Source organism: Podarcis cretensis (assembly GCF_951804945.1).
Source record: "Podarcis cretensis genome assembly, chromosome: 13".
Taxonomy (NCBI): domain Eukaryota; kingdom Metazoa; phylum Chordata; class Lepidosauria; order Squamata; family Lacertidae; genus Podarcis; species Podarcis cretensis.
In genome coordinates this window covers 29,563,078-29,582,415 of record NC_137182.1, presented here as the reverse complement: position 1 = coordinate 29,582,415, position 19,338 = coordinate 29,563,078, and the positions used below count along the sequence as shown (strand labels likewise).

The following is a 19,338-nucleotide window of genomic DNA, read 5'->3' as shown; positions in this document are numbered from 1 at the left end:
AAGTGCTATCCTTCATTCTTTGTATCGCACACCATTCCTGCCCCAAGACAACAGGTTGAGGAATGGGAAAGCAGAGGATGCCAGAACTCAAGGCCATTGCTTGGAACATACAAACAGCAACCAGAAAATTGTAAGCAAGAGACATGGTCCAGCTCACAGGCACAACAACTATCTGTTCAACCCAGGCAGCACTGCCATTTACTACTAAAAGATTTGCGTTTTTTGTGACTCTTGTTTTGCATAGTGCTTCCCATCATTTATTGCACTTTCTTTCACAATGACTTTAAGAGAGAGAAGCTTTTGATGCTGGTCATTAATATTAAAAGCCTGAGAACTGTATTTTGTTACGGGCTGTATTTTTGTTAGTTCCCAGGATTCTTTGGGGGGAGGCCATGATTGCCCAAAGCTATAAGAATGCTTTAAGTTTATTGTGTGGATGGGAGCAGAGGGATCTGAATGAAAACAAGGTCCTGACTACTCTTTGAACCCTTGGTATAAACTCTGTGATAGAAGAGTTTCTCTCTCCTGCATGGTCCCCATTCTGCCCTCTCCCACTGCAAGGGAAGAGGGATGTGAATAAGAACTAGGAATTAAGAAAGTGTGTAAGAACCCAAACACAAATAGCAAGCCTAACATGGCATGCAAAATGTGCTGGGTTTTATGTATTTTCATGTATGGTTGTTCAGAATCACTTTATGACAAGGGTACGGGTTTCCAGCAAATGCCATTGCCGCTGCCACAACCCAAATGCCACCACTGAATGCAATGCTAAGACGTATCAAGTTCAGGAATGCTCCAATCCCCATGGAGCATAAATCCAACATAGAAGACAACCTGTGGAATTGGGAAGAGGGCACATAATGACCCTCTATATATACCAAGTCAGATCATTGGTCCATCTAGCTGACTGCCAACATCAAACCATTGGTCCACCCACATTGATTGGAAGTGGCTCTCCAAGGTTTCAAGAACTGGAGATTCCCAACACTATCTGGAGGTGTCAGAAATCGAACCTGGGACCTTCTGCATGCAACGTACATTCACTGCTACAGACCTTCCTCACCTCCCCACCCCCCTGTGTCTGCCACCAGAGACAGCTGCTTCCCTCTGCCCAATTCTAGGGCCACCTCTGCTCATCTCACCCAGGTTCTATTTGCACTGGGAAGGAAGCTGCCGAGAACAAGTCAAGAAGGCCAGTGGCGTAGCGTGTGTTATCAGCACCCGGGGCAAGGCAAGTAATTTGCGCCCCCTAACCCATGGATTTGCGCCCCCTAACCCATGGATTTGCGCCCCCTAACCCGTGGATTTCCCTAACCCCCAGATGTTGCGCCCGGTGCGGCCGGCCCCCCTGCACCCCCCACGCTACGCCACTGAAGAAGGCGCATTTGGGGTGAATCTGCACTGGTTAGAGCAAGTGAAAATTAGAGGGGAGGGAAATGGCAGGGACTGAACAGCACTTTGCTCATTTCTTGGAGGTAGAGATGCGCTGCAGCAGATCTTTCAGAGTTTGGGTACAGGACCATTTAGGTAGTTAGTAACAAGAAACACAGGCGAGACGAGCCAAGAGATCCTTTGCTTATCCACTGCTTCCACCTTAGGTCATTCTTCTTACCGCAAGTTCAGAGGTCAAACAGTAATTAGCAGTTGGTTCACCTGAAGTAACATGCCTCCTTAATCCCTTCTCACCCCCCCCCCCCGCCCCTTCTCAGTGCAACACAATCTCCCCTTCACACCCATATTTCTTTCAATCTAATATTACACACTAGATTGCTCACACGATTCTGCCTTTAAGAATTGCTTCTCTCATAGCTGGGGCCTGTGTACTGAGGGAGGGAGGGGAGCTGCTCTGGACTGGGACCCTGGCATGGAGAACAGGGGGACTTAACTCTTTGTCCCTGCTGCAGTTTTCCAGGGAATCCTTCCCATAATGATTTGCCTGCTGAGAAACCTCCCTGAGCATCTGCCATAGAGACCTTGTGTGTCGCTGCAGAGGACACTGAAATCCAGTGCACATTCCACACTCCACTGATGTAAGAAGCAAGAAACTGGCCAGGCAACTATACTCTGGATCTGCCATTGTCCTGGGTGAATTATCCATGCTCAGTTAGGGAGGGCTGAATGTGATCATTTCTTTTTCTTTAACTTTCTCCTTTTTCCAACATTAAATTCAATTTGCCACATTTCTGCATCAGTTTGCAATTCCTCATGAATATTCACCAGCACACATTTCTCCAAATACACACATTTTTCTATGCACTTTGGCGTAATGTGCACATTTTTGCAAGCAATTTTTTTAAACCTAATGCATTTGTGGACCTTATTTTCATTAATATATGTAATTTGATGCACACTTACCCCCTCCCAATATGTGTATTTTTGCACAATGGAGAACTGCATCGCAAAATTCAGAGAAGTGTGATATTCAAATGATGATGGTGTTTTTTTCTATTTGCACATTGTTTCAGGAACAATGCATTTGGTAGGTTCACATGAAAAGATGAACCGAAGCAAATTTCTTTCCACAATTCCTAGCTAGAATTTATCCAAGACACTCCCTAGGTAAAACACTGTAAGGAAAGAGAGGTGGTGGAAGCAAACTCCTTTCCTAGGAAATATGTCTTGTCTTTCATTACTGATCTCCTTATTGAGGAGCTTCAATAAGCTTACGACAAAACTCCAAACATAGTTTGAAAACCCCAATACAATCTGAATTTCCTTGAATTAATTTAGATGTGAGGACACTGTAATTCAGCCCATGTGTTCCTTCCAAGCTGGAATGCCTGTCAAAGATGTCTGTGTTCCTATTTCCAGATTCCATCTAAGTCAGGCTTACTCAGGTACATCCTGAAACACTAAATTCTAGGTTGCTGTTTGCAAGGCTCCTGCAGTGTGATTTCTCACTTCATTGCTTGGCCTGTGAAAATCTTGTTTCTCTTCTTCTTCAAGGGATTTGGATTACTCACCACTTTCGGTTGCAAGCGACATGTTGGAGTGTTTCACTGCAGGGTCGTCGTATCCTTCAATATCAATTTCCCTCTGAATGTCAGCTTCATAGTCCTGGCACGGGAGGAAGGGGAAGAAAAAGGAATAATCATTTAAATACTCTATAAAGCAGCTATCAAGTGTTCCAGATCACAAACCTCTGTGTTAGCCTAACAGGGGTAACCTGACATTCTTTGCACAAAGTTCAAGCTCATTTTTAAGCTTCACTCACAACATTCTTATAGAAGTGCACTCTTTGTTTTTGTTTTTCCCCACCTGCGTCTGAGCTGTCATTCCCTTTGGGCTTCCGTTCACTCTTTCCGTGTACTTCTTGTTCTCTTCCTAACGCTCAGCCTGGAGGTAACATCCCCTGGTTGGCTGGATCTGTTGGAAATCCGAAAGGAAGATGAACAAGTTAGGAAGTTTAGGATCATGAACTGATAGATGTGGCTCTTTGTCCTAGAAGAGATAACTTAAGAGCAGATTGACTGCACTGCTTTTTTCTTGGAAGAAAACAGAAGCCACCTTTGTCTATAGGGTACCTAGAGACTCCCATGGCAATCGCTACAAGTCCTTACAACCCCTCTGCCCTACAGTGAATATAACCAGCTGAATATAACCAACAGCAAACCATTTGAATCCTCTCTCTGGTTGCTTCAGATATAGCCATTTCCTTTGGAATTACCATCCTTTGTTTTCTCACTTTTTATGGAGCTTCCAGAAAATATAGGTCTCAGCCCATTGCATCCCACTGTTGGCTCCTGGTGTTTACCTAGACCTGATTTGGGGATAGTAAAATGTAATAGCCCCATAACTTGCCTAATGCAGAAAGGCAAAGCGCAGTGGCTCTGTTGCCTTTAATTAAACACTTCCTGTTTGCAGGTTTATTCTATTTAGAATCCAGCCTCTCTGCTCTTGCTCCCATCACGCCCGCAGAATGCTGTTTTGTGGGGACTTGCACCTGGATCAGGCTGCTTCAGTTTAGCTGGCTGAGCCAGAATCATAGAAACATAGAGTTGGAAGGGACTCTGAGGATCATCTAATCCAACCCCCTGCAGTGCAGGAATATGTAGCTGTCCCTTATGGAGACCTGAGATGGAGGGGCAAGTTATGCCAGTGTATGGATTTTATCTGTCCTGAATCTACCACCAATCTGTTTAACTGAATAACCTCAAGCTGCTTATATTAGAATATATTTCTATTTTAATGTTTTAACATTGTTTTACTGTATATTTTTTATTATAGGAATTTATTTTTGTATTTGTGTAGCTTGTTTTGAAATTAATTTTATAATGAATGATTTTAGACTGTTGTTTATGCTGTACTTTTGTACTGTTTTATTGTTGTTAGCTGCCCTGAGCCCAGCTTCGGCTGGGGAGGGCGGGATATAAATAAAATTTATTATTATTATTATTATCTAAAAAGACCCAAATGCGTCAACCTTTCCCCATAGAACAGGTGTCCAGCAGGCCCTGATCATATTTGTTACACTTTTCTGCACCTTTTTCCAGTTCTATGATATCCTTTTTTTAGATGATTTGTTCAGAACTGTATAAGGCATTTCAAGTGCAGCTACTTTGCAGATTTATATGAAGACATATTAATCTCAACAATGCTAGCAGGTTAATTTTCAGTCCCTTTCCTAATAATCTCTAGCATGGGATTTGCTGCACCCCCCTAATCACCGTACACTGAGTTGAAATACATTTTCTGAAGCACTAGGAGGCGCTGTTCAGCAAAAGTTGCTAAGTCAGGGGGGCTGCCAGAGCCTAGCATACCAGTGGAATTGTCTCTGCTTAGTCACCTAGCCAGAGAGTGCAAAAAGCCATTGCAAGAAACCAGACTTTTCTTGATTCTGCACCCGCTTTGTGGTCCAATTTCCAATGGGGTAAAAGCAGGGGTTGTTCAGGGCCTCACTCATCTTCAGCATCTCAGCAAAGTCACTGTCTAGCAGAGCTAGCAGGCTGAGCTACGAACTAAGAATTTGGTTCAAAAATTGGCAAACCAATATTTTTCCAACTTTCAGTTCCGTTCTCTACATGAAAATTCAATGGCATTTCCTTGAGCCCTTTATCTAATATACATTTTCATGTATGCAATTTTTGGCTAAGATATTATTATAAATTAATCTTTAAAAAAATGATTTCCTGCCAACCCTTCACCACCCAATCAGGTTCAAGCAGTTTAAGAATGCAATATTAAAAACTGTTTAAAACAAATTAGATGTCTATACCTCAACCGAGGTAAAGAGATGTGTCTGCATAATAGCGGTGCCAGAAACACTATTTTTGGTGGTGGCAGGGGGAAGGGGGAATTCCACAACTTCTGGACTACCACAGAGATTGCTCTCTCCTGCGCTGCTAGCCCCAATATTTATGAGGGCACAGCAGAACGGCCAAGAGGGAACCATGCAGAGGTCACAAAAATATATATTTTTACAAGCAATTTAACCATAATATGATGCATTTTGCACATTATTTTAACTATATTAGTGAAATTCTGCACCTTCCTCTAATGTACATTCTTTGTTTGGAGAACAACATTCAGGGTGCAAATTTCAAAATTCAAGTTTCAAAGTTGCATTTTCATTCACTATTGAATCATAGAATCATAGAATCATAGAGTTGGAAGAGACCACAAGGGCCATCGAGTCCAACCCCCTGCCAAGCAGGAAACACCATCAGAGCACTCCTGACATATGGTTGTCAAGCCTCTGCTTAAAGACCTCCAAAGAAGGAGACTCCACCACACTCCTTGGCAGCAAATTCCACTGTCAAACAGCTCTTACTGTCAGGAAGTTCTTCCTAATGTTTAGGTGGAATCTTCTTGGTTTGGAAAGTGCAAGTTGGGTAGGTTTGCATAAAAACGCGGACGCTGATGTATTTCTCCTGATCACTATTCAAACCTCAGGGACTTCTTATGCACACCCAAGCCCTATTCGCCCTGCTGTACCAGCCAGTCTATGAGGAAGGCAAGATATAATTCAAAGCAGGGCTCAGCAGGGCTTAGACCCAGAACCTGGTTTCTCTTGCCAGGAGTTCAGCCCTGGAATCACACGAAGCAATTTACTGAGTGTCTCTGGGCATGTGCAAAATCCTTGGCCCCATTGAGAAACTGCAATCATATCTAAGCTTTGGCCCCACCCCTGCAAAGTTGGCTTCAGTTTAGAGGGTCCCTGTGGCTTCCACATCGACTTGAGCAACTACAGCTCTCATTTTAAGAAAAGAAGCTCTATAAGAAATGCTGTCCTGGTGATGCAAATTATCAACTCCCCCCCCCCCCGAAAAGAAAACCCCAGATAAATGCTAATCAATATGCACAAAGTGCTCCAGTCCACAATTTGAGCTTTTATGTAATACCTAATTTGGCTTTTTTTTTTTAAAAAAAAAGAGCTTTGAGGGACTGCATATTAAGTTAATGGAGTTCTATGGTACCACACCTTAGATAAACTTTATCTTTTTCCTCCTGCGCAAGCTGGGCTGAGCTCCTTATGCACCAGCTGATGGAGCTGCAAGAGCAATGCTGCAATGGACTAAGCCTCCTTGGGATGCTGCTGCTGCTGCAGAGCCCCCTTCATTGGCAAGTGTACAAAGGGAAGACTGAACAGGTGCATGTTGGGATGCTTTATAGGCACACGGTCCCATTTAAATACAAGGCATTGAATGTGATGGCCCACAGAGTATTGCCCAGCTTTGTGAGTCAAGCAATTCTCCTGTTTCCCCCCCCCCCCCACTTTCTAATTTCTAGATGGGTTGATGCTCAGACTCCCTTCCACCCCTTCTTACACTGCCAAATCCTCATACAGAAGACCACCCCACACCTCACTCCATTGGCAGGCTTTGCTTCTTCTACCTTCAGCTAAAGCCAGCATGAGCAAGCAACAGTTCCTTCCTTCTACAGTTCTCAAGCATGCCCATATGGAGGTTTTTCACCTCGTTACCTTCGGTCAGTGATGGCCGAACTTGGACCTCCAGCTGTTTAGGGACTACAATTCCCATCATCCCTGACCACTGGTCCTGTTAGCTAGGGATGTTGGGAGTTGTAGTCGCAAAACAGCTGGAGAGCCAAGTTTGTCCATCACTGCCCTCAGTCATCATGCCTCCGTTTCCTTCTGCAATCTGGACTAATAGATGCTAAGAGATATCGAAAGCAGAAATAGCTCAGTGTTAGAGCACCTGCTTGGCATGCAGAAGGGCCTGGGATCATTTCCAAATGTCTCTAGGTAGGGCTGGGAACATTCCCATCTGAAATCCTGGAGCACCAATGCCAGCCAGTGTAGATCCGTTGGGAAAATGTTAGGCTGGGGGGGGGGGCAGATGCAGCCTTCTCTATTTGGCCCTCTAGAGTCAACCAGCCTTTCTCAGCCTTGGGTCCTTAGAAGGTGCTGGACTACAACTCCCATCATTCCTATCCAACATAACCAAAGGTCAGAGATGAAGGGAGTTGTAGCTCAAGAATAGCTTGTGACCCGAGGTTGAGAAAAGCTGCTCTAGACTCTCCCCAGGCCACACCCACTCTTCAGTCACATGACTGGGATGTGTCTTTGAACTCAGATAATGCATAGCCTGCATGGAGGACAGAAAGGGGTATGCAGAGAAACTTACGGTACATTTGTTGCTCCGCCCATGTTTGCCTCTGGCTCCACCCACCTTTGGCATGTGGCCCTTGGAAAGTTGCACAGAGAGGAGGGTGGCCCTCAGGCCGAAAATGGTTCCCCACTGCTGGTGTAGACAATACTGAACTACATGAACCAATGGTCCAATCAATCATCAGGCAGCTTCCTATGCTGGAAACCAGCTGTAATCTATGGCAGATATCTCCAAAACATCTCTCGCCTACCTTTTATTTTTATTTTTTTTAAGAGAATCCATGACTTCAGTCAGAATACGCCTATTGCAAAGCCTAGTCACTAGACAACTATGTCTCTATGGAACACCTATTATATACAACAAGAGCACCAGGCAGTTCCATTTCCATCATCTGATAAAAAGGTACTGTACAGCTGGTGAAGCTAAAAGGAGAAGCACAGCTAAAAAAGATCAGGCGTTGGAGCATGTTCCATGCAAATATAGCTTTAGACACGGGCTAAAGCTGGGGTGCTGGAGGGACTACAACTCCCATCATTGCAGACCATTAACTGAGGCTCATGGGAGTTGGAGTCCAGTATCTATTACCACAGGTTCTCTATCCATGATTTTAAAGTCAGCCAGGAATGGAGAGAAATACATGGTGGTGCAGAGAAAGTGAAGAGACAAAAATCATCCAGCACCCCCAACCCCCCCCCCAAAAAAAAAGATCACAGAGTAATCCAATGGATTTGATAAGCATTAGGTTCAGGACAAGCTAAAGAAAGCATTTCTTCCCACAACACCAATGTCTTTAACTTCTGGAATGAATTCCAATAACATTTGGAGATGACGACCATTTGCTTAGACAGGTTTTGCAAAAGGGAATATGAATTCACAGGGGATAAGTGTATCAATTATGAGAGGTTTTTTTTATTACAAACTTCCCAAAGTACTTTGGCCACAATGGATATATTCTGCCTCCCTTGTTGGAAGCTGGAGCCAGGGAAGGAGCTGTTGCACTAAGGTCTTGCTTTTGGGCTTCCCATAAATATCTGATTGGTCATTGTGTGAACAGGATGCTGGACTGGATGGGTCATTGGCCTAATTCAGCAGGGCTGTTTTTATGTTCTTAATCTAGCCGGTCACTGTTCAGAGAGAGGGGATTGGGCTAACAGTCTGATCCTATATGTGTCTCCTCAGAAATAAGCCCCACTGAGTACAGTGGGACTTACTCTGAGGTAGGCATGAATCTTAAACAGACCTTTGGTCAGATCCAGCAAGGCAATTTCATTATCCTCATAGGAAAGCATCAATGGAAAAGAGATGCTAACTTCTTACAAACTCCTTGTTTGTCCAAAAGTGACATTCATAGCTCTTAAACATTGACAACCATCCATAAAGTATCTCAACATTTCATTACAGAAGGGTTTGTACACTGTAACCTCCACCCCCTCCTTTTGAAGACTAGAGCGTTGAAAAGGATGCTGTCGACAGCTTGCAGACCCACACCAGAAACAAGGAGCTGCACATCGCAAAGAGGAAACCAACCAACTTTTGCAAGAACACAAAGCAGGTTCCTTTCTTGGCAGGAAAAGAAAAAAAGCAGTAACCTGCAGCTACTTTCCTTAGAAAGAGAGAGAAGCAAAGGTGGGACATGCCTCAGAAGTCCAAGCAAAGACCCAACAGCTGGTGGAGAAAAATTGTTGGAGGCTCCTCAAACCTCCTTGAGATTTTTTTGGGGAGAGAGTATTTAGATTAAATGCTCTGAAGAAGGTATGGGGAACTACAACTTCCATCAGTCACAGCAAGCATGGCCAACTGGGATTTCTTTGTTGGCACCAAGTTTCTCAAAGGGTTCCTTGGCCGCTTCCAAGAGCAGCCTCTTCTCCCTCCTCTCACATTGCTCTCCCTTCCATGTCCTGCAATCTCCACCCTCAGCCCCCTCCATCCATAGGCTCCCTTGAAGAACCAACTTATTGTATAAGGTCACCTACCTGTATGCTTGCAGAGAGAGCTCGGTGGGAAGGCAGAGAAGGTTCAAGCCAGGGGTCTTTCTGCTGCTCCGTGGAACCCCTCTCTCCTTAGCGGTTCCCTACAGCCTGCAACAGGCGGTAATGAGACGAGAGAGCTCTCCAGAGGAGCTTCAAAGTCCTGACTCATGGCTGCTGCTTTAATCTTGCCGGGCCACCTGGCATCAGGGGTGTTCCTGGTGGGTCTAGATGCAACTTTTTTTCCGAAGGACCAGTAAACAACATTATCTGGAGTTACCATGAGGTGCAACCTCCCTGCTACCCATCCGTGCTCTTGAACTTTGCTGGCTCGCCCCTCCCATCTCACCAGGACTGGTCTCACCAACATTAGAAAGGTCCCGTAAGTTTCGAGCAATTCCTAGCAAGGCCACCTCTTCTTCCTCAATGAGCGCTTGGTCCTCCTGGGTCACGTTGCCTTCTCAGCTTCGCATCCTCGAGATAAACTTGTTTACAGATCTCAAGGGGAATTCCTCTGCTGGGGGTGGAGGGGTGGGGGAAGAAGGGGGAACCCTCACAAATAGAGTCACTGGTGTTTTCCTTTTGGATTGATGTGGTTTTTTTCATTTAAAAAAAGTTTCTCGTGAGGATTCCCTCTTTTGGCTGGAGGCTGATGAGCACCGTTCACAGCTTTCAGCTGAAATGGCTGCTAGAAGAGGAAAGTAAAGATGAAAGCAAGGCAGGAACTGTATCTGTCTGGACCTTATTAACTTTGAATGAGTTCTCATGGGTGCATTTTACCTACCTGTACTTGAAATAATCAGAAGCAGTGTTCTACTTAGAAGCACATACAGGTTGCATGTATGTCTGATGTATGCAAGGCCTCAACTGTCTGGCAAAGCTTCAGTTAAATGTAGAAGCACATAACTGTAACCAAAGCACAGGGCCTGGGGGAAAAGTAAAGCTCCATATATTAGAATGGTTTAATCAAGTTCTATGTAAATGGCTACAGTTCTGAATATTTTAGTGCACTTAGGGATGCTTGACGAATTCAAGTTAACGGTGCAAACTTGATCTGCGCCTCCCAGACCAATGCAATTATCCTTCAGACATCACAGTCTTGGGCATGAGCTTAAAAAGAAGAGAAAATAAGTTTGTTTGTTTTTTCAATCATTTTCATTCAGTGGCTACCAAAGCATTCACAACCATCAGACGGCAGTATTGCTATAATAAAACATTACAACGAAACACCAGCAGAAAGTGTTTGAAAACCATAAATTTTCAGCTGTTGAAGGTGCTGAAGTACTGTGATTGGTGGCTAGAGAATGCTTGGGTGAAAAGAGGATCCTCTGATGGATGGTAAAAACACTCAGCTGTTGGTGCCGGCCTAATCTCTGAAAGTGAGGCTCCTACATAGGGTAGGTGCCACCACAAAGAAGGCCCATTGCCACATAGCTAACAAGATGGACTTCTGGTTGGCCATGACACAATAAACAAGGCTTTCCCCACAGATCCCATTTAATTAATTAAATGTATTTTGTGATGGAATATATATACTATTTGAATAGTATTTTATGCAAAATATTATGCAGGGGTTTTTTTACACAAAAAAAGTTTGCAGACCAATGTGAAAATGAGATGAAAGGGATTTATGTACAAAATCATAGAATTGTAAAGTCTGTAAAGCCCCATTGCTGAGATGACTATGTTCAAAACCATGTGAGAGCAGCAGCAAAGAGGGAGAAAAGTGGGATGACTAGATTAGGGGAGGGAGCACCTCAGCTGTTACGAGCCTCCTGTGCCTTGCAAAGGATTCTGGTAAATGTTCTTGGAAGCATGGTTCATTCAAGAAGGGAGTGGTCTGTCCTGTAGAATCTCACACTCATCACACCCCTGTGCCTGCACATGTTGTTGTTGTTGTTGTTGTTGTTGTTGTTGTTGTTGTTGTTGTTGTTGTCAAATCTGTTATCCATCCTTCACCAGCAGGTCCCAGAACCGATTACAGTTTAAAATCCATACAGCCAGGTGAGGGGGCCATACAGCCAGGTGAGGGGGCCAATAATTTGTCATGTGTTGTTTTCTCAATCTGGACTGCCTTTCCTACGCTGCTATTCACCTGGCAGTGAATAATTATATAGGTCCCCATACAATACTGGCAGGTTTTACCTCAGACATACAACAGTTTCGTGGCGGTGGTGGGGAAGTTTCAATAAGGAAGACAGCAAGAAAGTAAGTAAGGAATAGCCTCCCTCTCCATAGCCGGTCCTATCATTAGCTGGATTAAGGCAGCCACCTCAGGCGGCAGATGCTGGGGATGGGTTCTGCTTCTGCTGAGGTGTTGGAAAACATAGGTCTGTAGGCTACATGGCCTGCCTTTTGGGCTCTGATCTAGCTTGCTGTCCTTAGGTATGGTGGAGGATGCTTCCCCATATGCAGTGCTGAGGTAAAATTCAGCTGCCAAAACACTTGATTTCTCTGTGTGGGATGGTGTGCGGTGGGGGGAAGAAGGTGCCATTTTGTCCTTTGCTGGAGTCCTGCCCTGTCTCTTCCTCAGTACTGAAGCAACTGTCAAATGGAAGCAGGGCTGCAACTACTGTGATCTTTAAAACACACACACACACACACACACACACACACACACACACACACACCAGAAGATGCTATTCATTGATTTGTCATATCACAGGTTGTTTGGTCTTTATTGATCTTCACTTGGAGGCAGTGCTCTTTTTCTAGAAAAAGAGGTGCAGGAACTCCCACTTTTTTTTGACGGACAACCGGGGTGGGGGTGGGGGGGAGGAGCCAAAGTTGTTGATCTTTTTCTAGGGCAGCTGCAATTGCAAAGTCGCCTCTGACACGCAGTTCTGGGTGTCATGCTGCTATTCAGCTGCCAGTGGAGGAACTCCGTTCCAGTGAGGAATTCCAGATCTCTGTGAACCACTGAGTTAAATTATATGGATAGCCTGCTTTATAACTGCATGCACTCAGATTTGTTCCTGGTTACCCTTCTCCTGTCTATCACCCCACCCCCTTGTAGGTTTTATGCTGTCAAATTTTGAATTGTAAGCTCTTTGAAGCAGAGACCTTTCTTTCTTTCTTTCTTTCTTTCTTTCTTTCTTTCTTTCTTTCTTTCTTTCTTCTTTCTGTGTGCTAATGCCATATAGTACTGTTTCCTACTATTGACGTCACTGCATCAATCCATCACCACAATTGTTGTTGTTGTTTTTGTTTAGTCGTTTAGTCGTGTCCGACTCTTCGTGACCCCACAGACCAGAGCATGCCAGGCACTTCTGTCTTCCACTGTCTCCCGCAGTTTGGTGAGACTCATGTTCGTAGCTTCGAGAACACTATCCAACCATCTCGTCCTCTGTCGTCCCCTTCTCCTTGTGCCCTCCATCTTTCCCAGCATCAGGGTCTTTTCCAGGGAGTCTTCTCTTCTCATGAGGTGGCCAAAGTATTGGAGCCTCAGCTTCAGGATCTGTCCTTCTAGTGAGCACCCAGGGCTGATTTCCTTCAGAATGGAGAGGTTTGATCTTCTTGCAGTCCATGGGACTCTCAAGAGTTTCCTCCAGCACCATAATTCAAAAGCATCAATTCTTCGGCGATCAGCCTTCTTTATAGTCCAGCTCTCACTTCCATACATCACTACTGGGAAAACCATAGCTTTTACTATACGGACCTTTGTTGGCAAGGTGATGTCTCTACTTTTTAAGATGCTGTCTAGGTTTGTCATTGCTTTTCTCCCAAGAAGCAGGCGTCTTTTAATTTTGTGGCTGCTGTCACCATCTGCAGTGATCATGGAGCCCAAGAAAGTAAAATCTCTCACTGCCTCCATTTCTTCCCCTTCTATTTGCCAGGAGGTGATGGGCCCAGTGGCCATGATCTTTGTTTTTTTGATGTTGAGCTTCAGACCATATTTTGCGCTCTCCTCTTTCACCCTCAATAAAAGGTTCTTTAATTCCTCCTCACTTTCTGCCATCAAAGTTGTGTCATCTGCATATCTGAGGTTGTTGATATTTCTTCTGGCAATCTTAATTCCGGCTAGGGATTCATCCAGCCCAGCCTTTTGCATGATGAATTCTGCATATAAGTTAAATAAGCAGGGAGACAATATACAGCTTTGTCGTACTTTCCCAATTTTGAACCAATCAGTTGTTCCATATCCAGTTCTAACTGTAGCTTCTTGTCCCACATAGAGATTTTTCAGGAGACAGATGAGGTGATCAGGCACTCCCATTTCTTTAAGAACTTGCCATAGTTTGCTGTGGTCGACACAGTCAAAGGGTTTTGCATAGTCAATGAAGCGTCTTTCTGGAACTCTCTAGCTTTCTCCATAATCCAGCGCATGTTTGCAATTTGGTCTCTGGTTCCTCTGCCTCTTCTAAATCCAGCTTGCACTTCTGGGAGTTCTTGGTCCACATACTGCTTGAGCCTTCCTTGTAGAATTTTAAGCATAACCTTGCTAGCGTGTGAAATGAGTGCAATTGTGCAGTAGTTGGAGCATTCTTTGGCACTGCCCTTCTTTGGGATTGGGATGTAGACTGATCTTCTCCAATCCTCTGGCCACTGCTGAGTTTTCCAAACTTGCTGGCATATTGAGTGTAGCACCTTGACAGCATCATCTTTTAAAATTTGAAATAGTTCAGCTGGAATACCATCACTTCCACTAGCCTTGTTATTTGCAGTACTTTCTAAGGCCCATTTGACTTCACTCTCCAGGATGTCTGGCTCAAGGTCAGCAACCACACTACCTGGGGTGTACGAGCCATCCATATCTTTCTGGTATAATTCCTCTGTGTATTCTTGCCACCTCTTCTTGATGTCTTCTGCTTCTGTTAGGTCCTTTCCACTTTTGTCCTTTATTATGGTAATCTTTGTATGAAATGTTCCTTTCATATCTCCAATTTTCTTGAACAGATCTCTGGTTCTTCCCATTCTGTTGTTTTCCTCTATTTCTTTGCATTGCTCGTTTAAGAAAGCCTTCTTGTCTCTCCTTGCTATTTTTTTGAAATCTGCATTCAATTTCCTGTATCTTTCACTATCACCACAATTACTGAGGAATAATTCAGTGTAAGTAATCAGACCACTCTTAGATTTTTGTCAAAATAGAACATACCATAATGCTTCAGACATGTCTCCGAACTAGGAAACGTCTTGAACACCCTTAATGACCAAATAAAATACAACATCCATTTGGCTTGTCTCTGTCATATTTGATCAATATTCATTGTATGCGGATGAGAAATGGCATACAATAAGCACTGCCTGAAAGCAGGGGGTCTTTTCATAGTCTTTGCTCTCTGGCACTGCCTAACTGGAGAGGCCAGTGGGTGAAATTAGGCTCTTAGTATGCTGCTTTGTACTACGTGAGGCCATTTGTCCAAGCGGAGCCACTGCTAGCGGTTCTGTAGGATATCGTGCAGATCCTAACTGGAGATACCATGGAATGAACCTGGGGTTTATTTAATTTTGCATGCAGAACATTTGCTCCGTTACTGGGCTCCAGCTAAATTCAAAGCACACTCTCTGCCATGGAATTGCTGCTCCTGGTTTAATGCCACGTGATCACTTAATATTGCCAAGCTGGCATTTGTGAATTGGGGATCCAAAATGGCCATCAGGGATATTTGCTAATCTAAGTGGAGCTGAAGTCTGAGAGGAGGCCCGGTAAAAGGGTATATTCTTATCTCAAGTGAACAAAACTTCTGATCCTTTGCAAAATGTAAAGAATGAGCACGTGCATGCTCCACATATCAACTACTGGATTTTCATGCTGACACTATTTGCTGTATGCCACCTTTCATTTCTAACTAGAATGAAGGGTAGTGTCTCTATCTATCATCTATCTATCTATCTATCTATCTATCTATCTATCTATCTATCTATCTATCATCTATCTATCTATCTATCATCTATCTATCTATATCTATATCTATATCTATATCTATATCTATATCTATATCTATATATCATCTATCATCTATTTATCTATTCAAGACTCAAATGCATCATACAGTTACAGGAAACACTAAACAAACAACTATTATACCCATTGAATCCCCCTGGATAAGTGAGTGCATCAACTTCTAATGCAACACAGCACAGTGATATGCATTCTTTCTGGTGGCTTACTCATTGTTTAATTGGAGCCAAGTACCAGCAAGGGCGAGACACGGGTGGCGCTGTGGTCTAAACCACAGAGCCTAGGGCTTGCCGATCAGAAGGTCGGCAGTTCAAATCCCCGCAACGGGGTGAGCTCCTGTTGTTAGGTCCCAGCTCCTGCCCACCTAGCAGTTCAAAAGCACGTCAAAGTGCAAGTGATAAATGGGTACAGCTCTGGCAGGAAGGTAAACGGCGTTTCCGTGCGCTGCTCTGGTTCACCAGAAGTGGCTTAGTCATGCTGGCCACATGACCCGGAAGCTGTCTGCAGACAAACGCTAGCTCCCTTGGCCTATAGAGCGAGATAAGCGCGTAACCCCAGAGTCGTCCACAACTAGACCTAACAGTCGGGGGTACCTTTACCTTTTTACCAGCAAGGGCATCTCAACCACTAGCCAGAGTTCCACTGTATCATAAAATATCAGAGCACCTACAACAATAAAACATAAAACACAATTGAAACCAGCACAAAATAACCCTTACAGTGACTAGCTAATCGAAGAGCTCATCCATTGCCATTTGCTCTGATTGAGCACTAAATCTTTCCCAAACAACTTTGTGTGTTTGTGTGCCCCTGCTTTGCTGGTGCCCTAAGCACATGCTTAGTCTGCCTGTTGGGTAATCCAGCACTGAGAAGAGATTGAGCCTTTGTACTGGTCAGTTGGCAACCATATTGGTAGCAATAATGAGAGAAGAAAGCTCACTCAAATAGAAACCAAGGTGAACTTTAGTTGAATTCTAATACTGATTATGCAATTAGCCTTTGGCTAATTAAACTACCTATGGCCTCTTAAACCATGCGTTGGGGTATTTTTGTTTGTTTATTGTTACTATGTTCTGTATTTGTGTTTTTATATTGTAAACTGCCCTGTGATCCTTGGGTGAAGGGTAGCATAGAAAGTTGTCAATTTGACAGGAACTACAACTTCATACAGAGGCTGAATGAGGATTGGGAGGTAGGGAAGTGACGTATTCATGTACCAACAGGGAATGAAAGAGAGTACAGGAAGGAAAGTTAGAATGAGGCTTGAGGTCAAGAGCAGAGAAGGCAGGGAAGTGAAGCATGAGGAGTGAATAGGACTGAGGACTCTGAAGACAAGGTGATGAGGTCTGTAAGATAGGAAGGAGGGAGAAAGAAGGGGTAGGTAGATTAGTCAAAGCTGCTAAAAAAAAAACACAAGACAAAACTGGCTGCGGCGTGAAAATCAGGGACCTGAAGAAATGATGCACATTTGGGAAAAGGAAAAAAAAGGGGAGGAATATGACAGGGTTAAATTATACATAAAGCTTATGGACAGGAAAGGCTGTGTGGTTTTACTTATTTATTTTATACCAAATTTCTCCTCTAAGGTGCTCAAGGCATTGTACAGGGTTCTTCCCTCCTCATTTTCTCCTCACAACACCCCTGTAGGGGAAGTTAGATTGAGAGACAGCAACTGGCCGAAGGAGTGAAAATTTGAACCCTTGTCAATACTCTTAACCATCACAGCACACCAGCTCTTTGGGGAATGAGGAAGGTGTCAGGTGTAGTGTTCCTAGGTCTAAAGCCCCATGAATATTATTAATGGAGTTCTGCATGTTATGGTTTGCATTCATTCATTCATTCATTCATTTATTCATTTTGCTGAAACTTTTAAACTACAGTGGTACCTTGGGTTAAGAACTTAATTCCTTCTGGAGGTCTGTTCTTAACCTGAAACTGTTCTTAACCTGAGGTACCACTTTAGCTAATGGGGCCTCCTGCTGCCGCCGTGCGCTTTCTGTTCTCATCCTGAAGCAAAGTTCTTAACCCGAGTTACTATTTCTGGGTTAGCGGAGTCTGTAACCTGAAGCATCTGTAACCCAAGGTAATGGTGTTCTGCATGTTATGGTTTGCATTCATTCATTCATTCATTCATTCATTCATTCATTCATTCATTTTGCTGAAACTTTTAATTATAAAAGAACCACAGCTTCACAAAATGCTATATAAAAACAACTTTATGATAACCAATCCACCATAATAATATAAAAGGCACCACAAATGACCGTGGCAGTGACAGCACCTACTAAAACTTTGCACTGCAGTGATGTGATCTGGCAAAGCTTAAGGGTTGATGGGTGGGCAAGGAGGCTGCAGAAGTGGCAGGGGGTGGTCAATGTGAATGCCACACTGACTAGAACTAATCAGGCAGGGTTTTGTTTTGCTTTTTTAAGGAGGGAGGGACACCAGCATACTTCTAGTCAACTGAAATGCACTTTCCAGGTCCCTTCTTTTCCTTTGAGAGAGTAAAGAAGAGGCTCTTGTCATTGGATGGGTTTGAACTATGCGGTGAGCAAATGCAGCCAATTAGATTTCGCCTGGGGTGTTTGAAAAGAAGCAACGTATTTGAAAAGAAGCGACAGGGAGATGCGCCAAGCCGTGCGTGAGCATGGAAATGGATGGGCTTGGGCGGTGCCCGTCTCCTCCCCCTGCAACTAGGTGCTTTATGATTAGGCCTATCTCTGAGGAATAGCCTCTTCCAGTGGCTGCTTTATCTTCCAGTAGCCAGCCAGGCCAGCAGGAGCCGGGCACCTCCCTGCTTCCCTCCCTCCTTTCTCTGCAGTCCAAAAAATTATGTGGAAATGATGAGGCACCATTAGCTCATGCTGTGCTATGATGCCAGGGCTCATTTTGCACTCAGAAGAAGGGGGCGTTGGAGCTCAGCTTGAATGGGAAACTGATCTGACTCTCTGTTTCCTTGAGTGTTGGTCAGTTATGGTCATTGCTCAGTGGCTGCAGAGAAATAACATCCAGGCATCTCTATTATGGCATGTTCCAGGTTGCAATAAAAGAAGAAGAGCTATATAGCTCAGAGACAGGACACACGCATTGCATGCAGAAGGAACCAGGTTCAACCCCCGGCATGATTCGGGTAGGGATGTGATGAAAGGCCCACCTGATTCCCTGGAGAGCTACTGCAGATAAAACTGATGGAGCAATGATATGGCTTCACACCATTTGGTACAATCACTGTAAACCATACTGAGCTAGATTGAGCAATTGTATAAGGCAGCTTCCTACATAAGAAGATAAAAGCCACGGTCCGGGGCAAAGCTCCAGTGAGCCCATCCTCACTCTAAACGCTGCACCTTCCACCCTGGGAATGAGTGGGTTCCCAACTTTTGAGCCTTTCCTGGTGCCTGCACCTTTAAAAGCAGCTTGATGCACAGACAGTATAGTTTATCATCTTCATGCCATGAAAAGCTTCAGCTGTCGACCAAGCCTGCTGTTGCAAGCAAAGCAGGCCGTTTCCCTTCCATTTGCCCCCTGCTCAACTGGCAGTCCTAGTGGCTGTGCCTATGCAGTTGGGAGGAAGCAGAAGAATTCACGCTTTTCTCCATTTGGAGGCAGAATCTTCCTTCTGGAGAGACAGTCGGCCGTCCCCCGTCCCCCCACTTCCTTGGAAGAAATTCAGATTATACTGAAGTCCACCAGCAGAGAGCAGGAGTGAACAAGATATACATGCTGTCAAGTGGGTGCACAGCAAATAGCTCAGCCTACAATTACCGGGGAAAATAAATAAATAAGCAAGGTCAAACAAAAACCCTCAGGGTCAGTTGAACAGACCTGGGGGGGTGTATTTTGCTGACCACAAGCGTAGCAGTCAGACAATAAAGGTAAAGGGGGGGGGGATTCCCAA

General features: G+C 44.3%; 1 protein-coding gene across 1 annotated transcript in view; it reads right to left on the bottom strand.

Annotated features, from left to right (window-relative positions):
• SLC4A1 (solute carrier family 4 member 1 (Diego blood group)) overlaps nucleotides 1–9,703 on the bottom strand; it is a 51,176-nt gene extending 41,473 nt beyond the window's left edge. The window contains exons 1-3 of the mRNA XM_079948682.1: nucleotides 9,545–9,703; nucleotides 3,259–3,366; nucleotides 2,964–3,057 (exon numbers count right to left, since the gene is read on the bottom strand). Coding sequence (XP_079804808.1) covers nucleotides 2,964–3,057; nucleotides 3,259–3,276 — 112 coding nt within the window. The 5' untranslated portion in view covers nucleotides 3,277–3,366; nucleotides 9,545–9,703. The remainder of the gene's footprint in view (nucleotides 1–2,963; nucleotides 3,058–3,258; nucleotides 3,367–9,544) is intronic.
• Nucleotides 9,704–19,338: the final 9,635 nt, after the last annotated feature.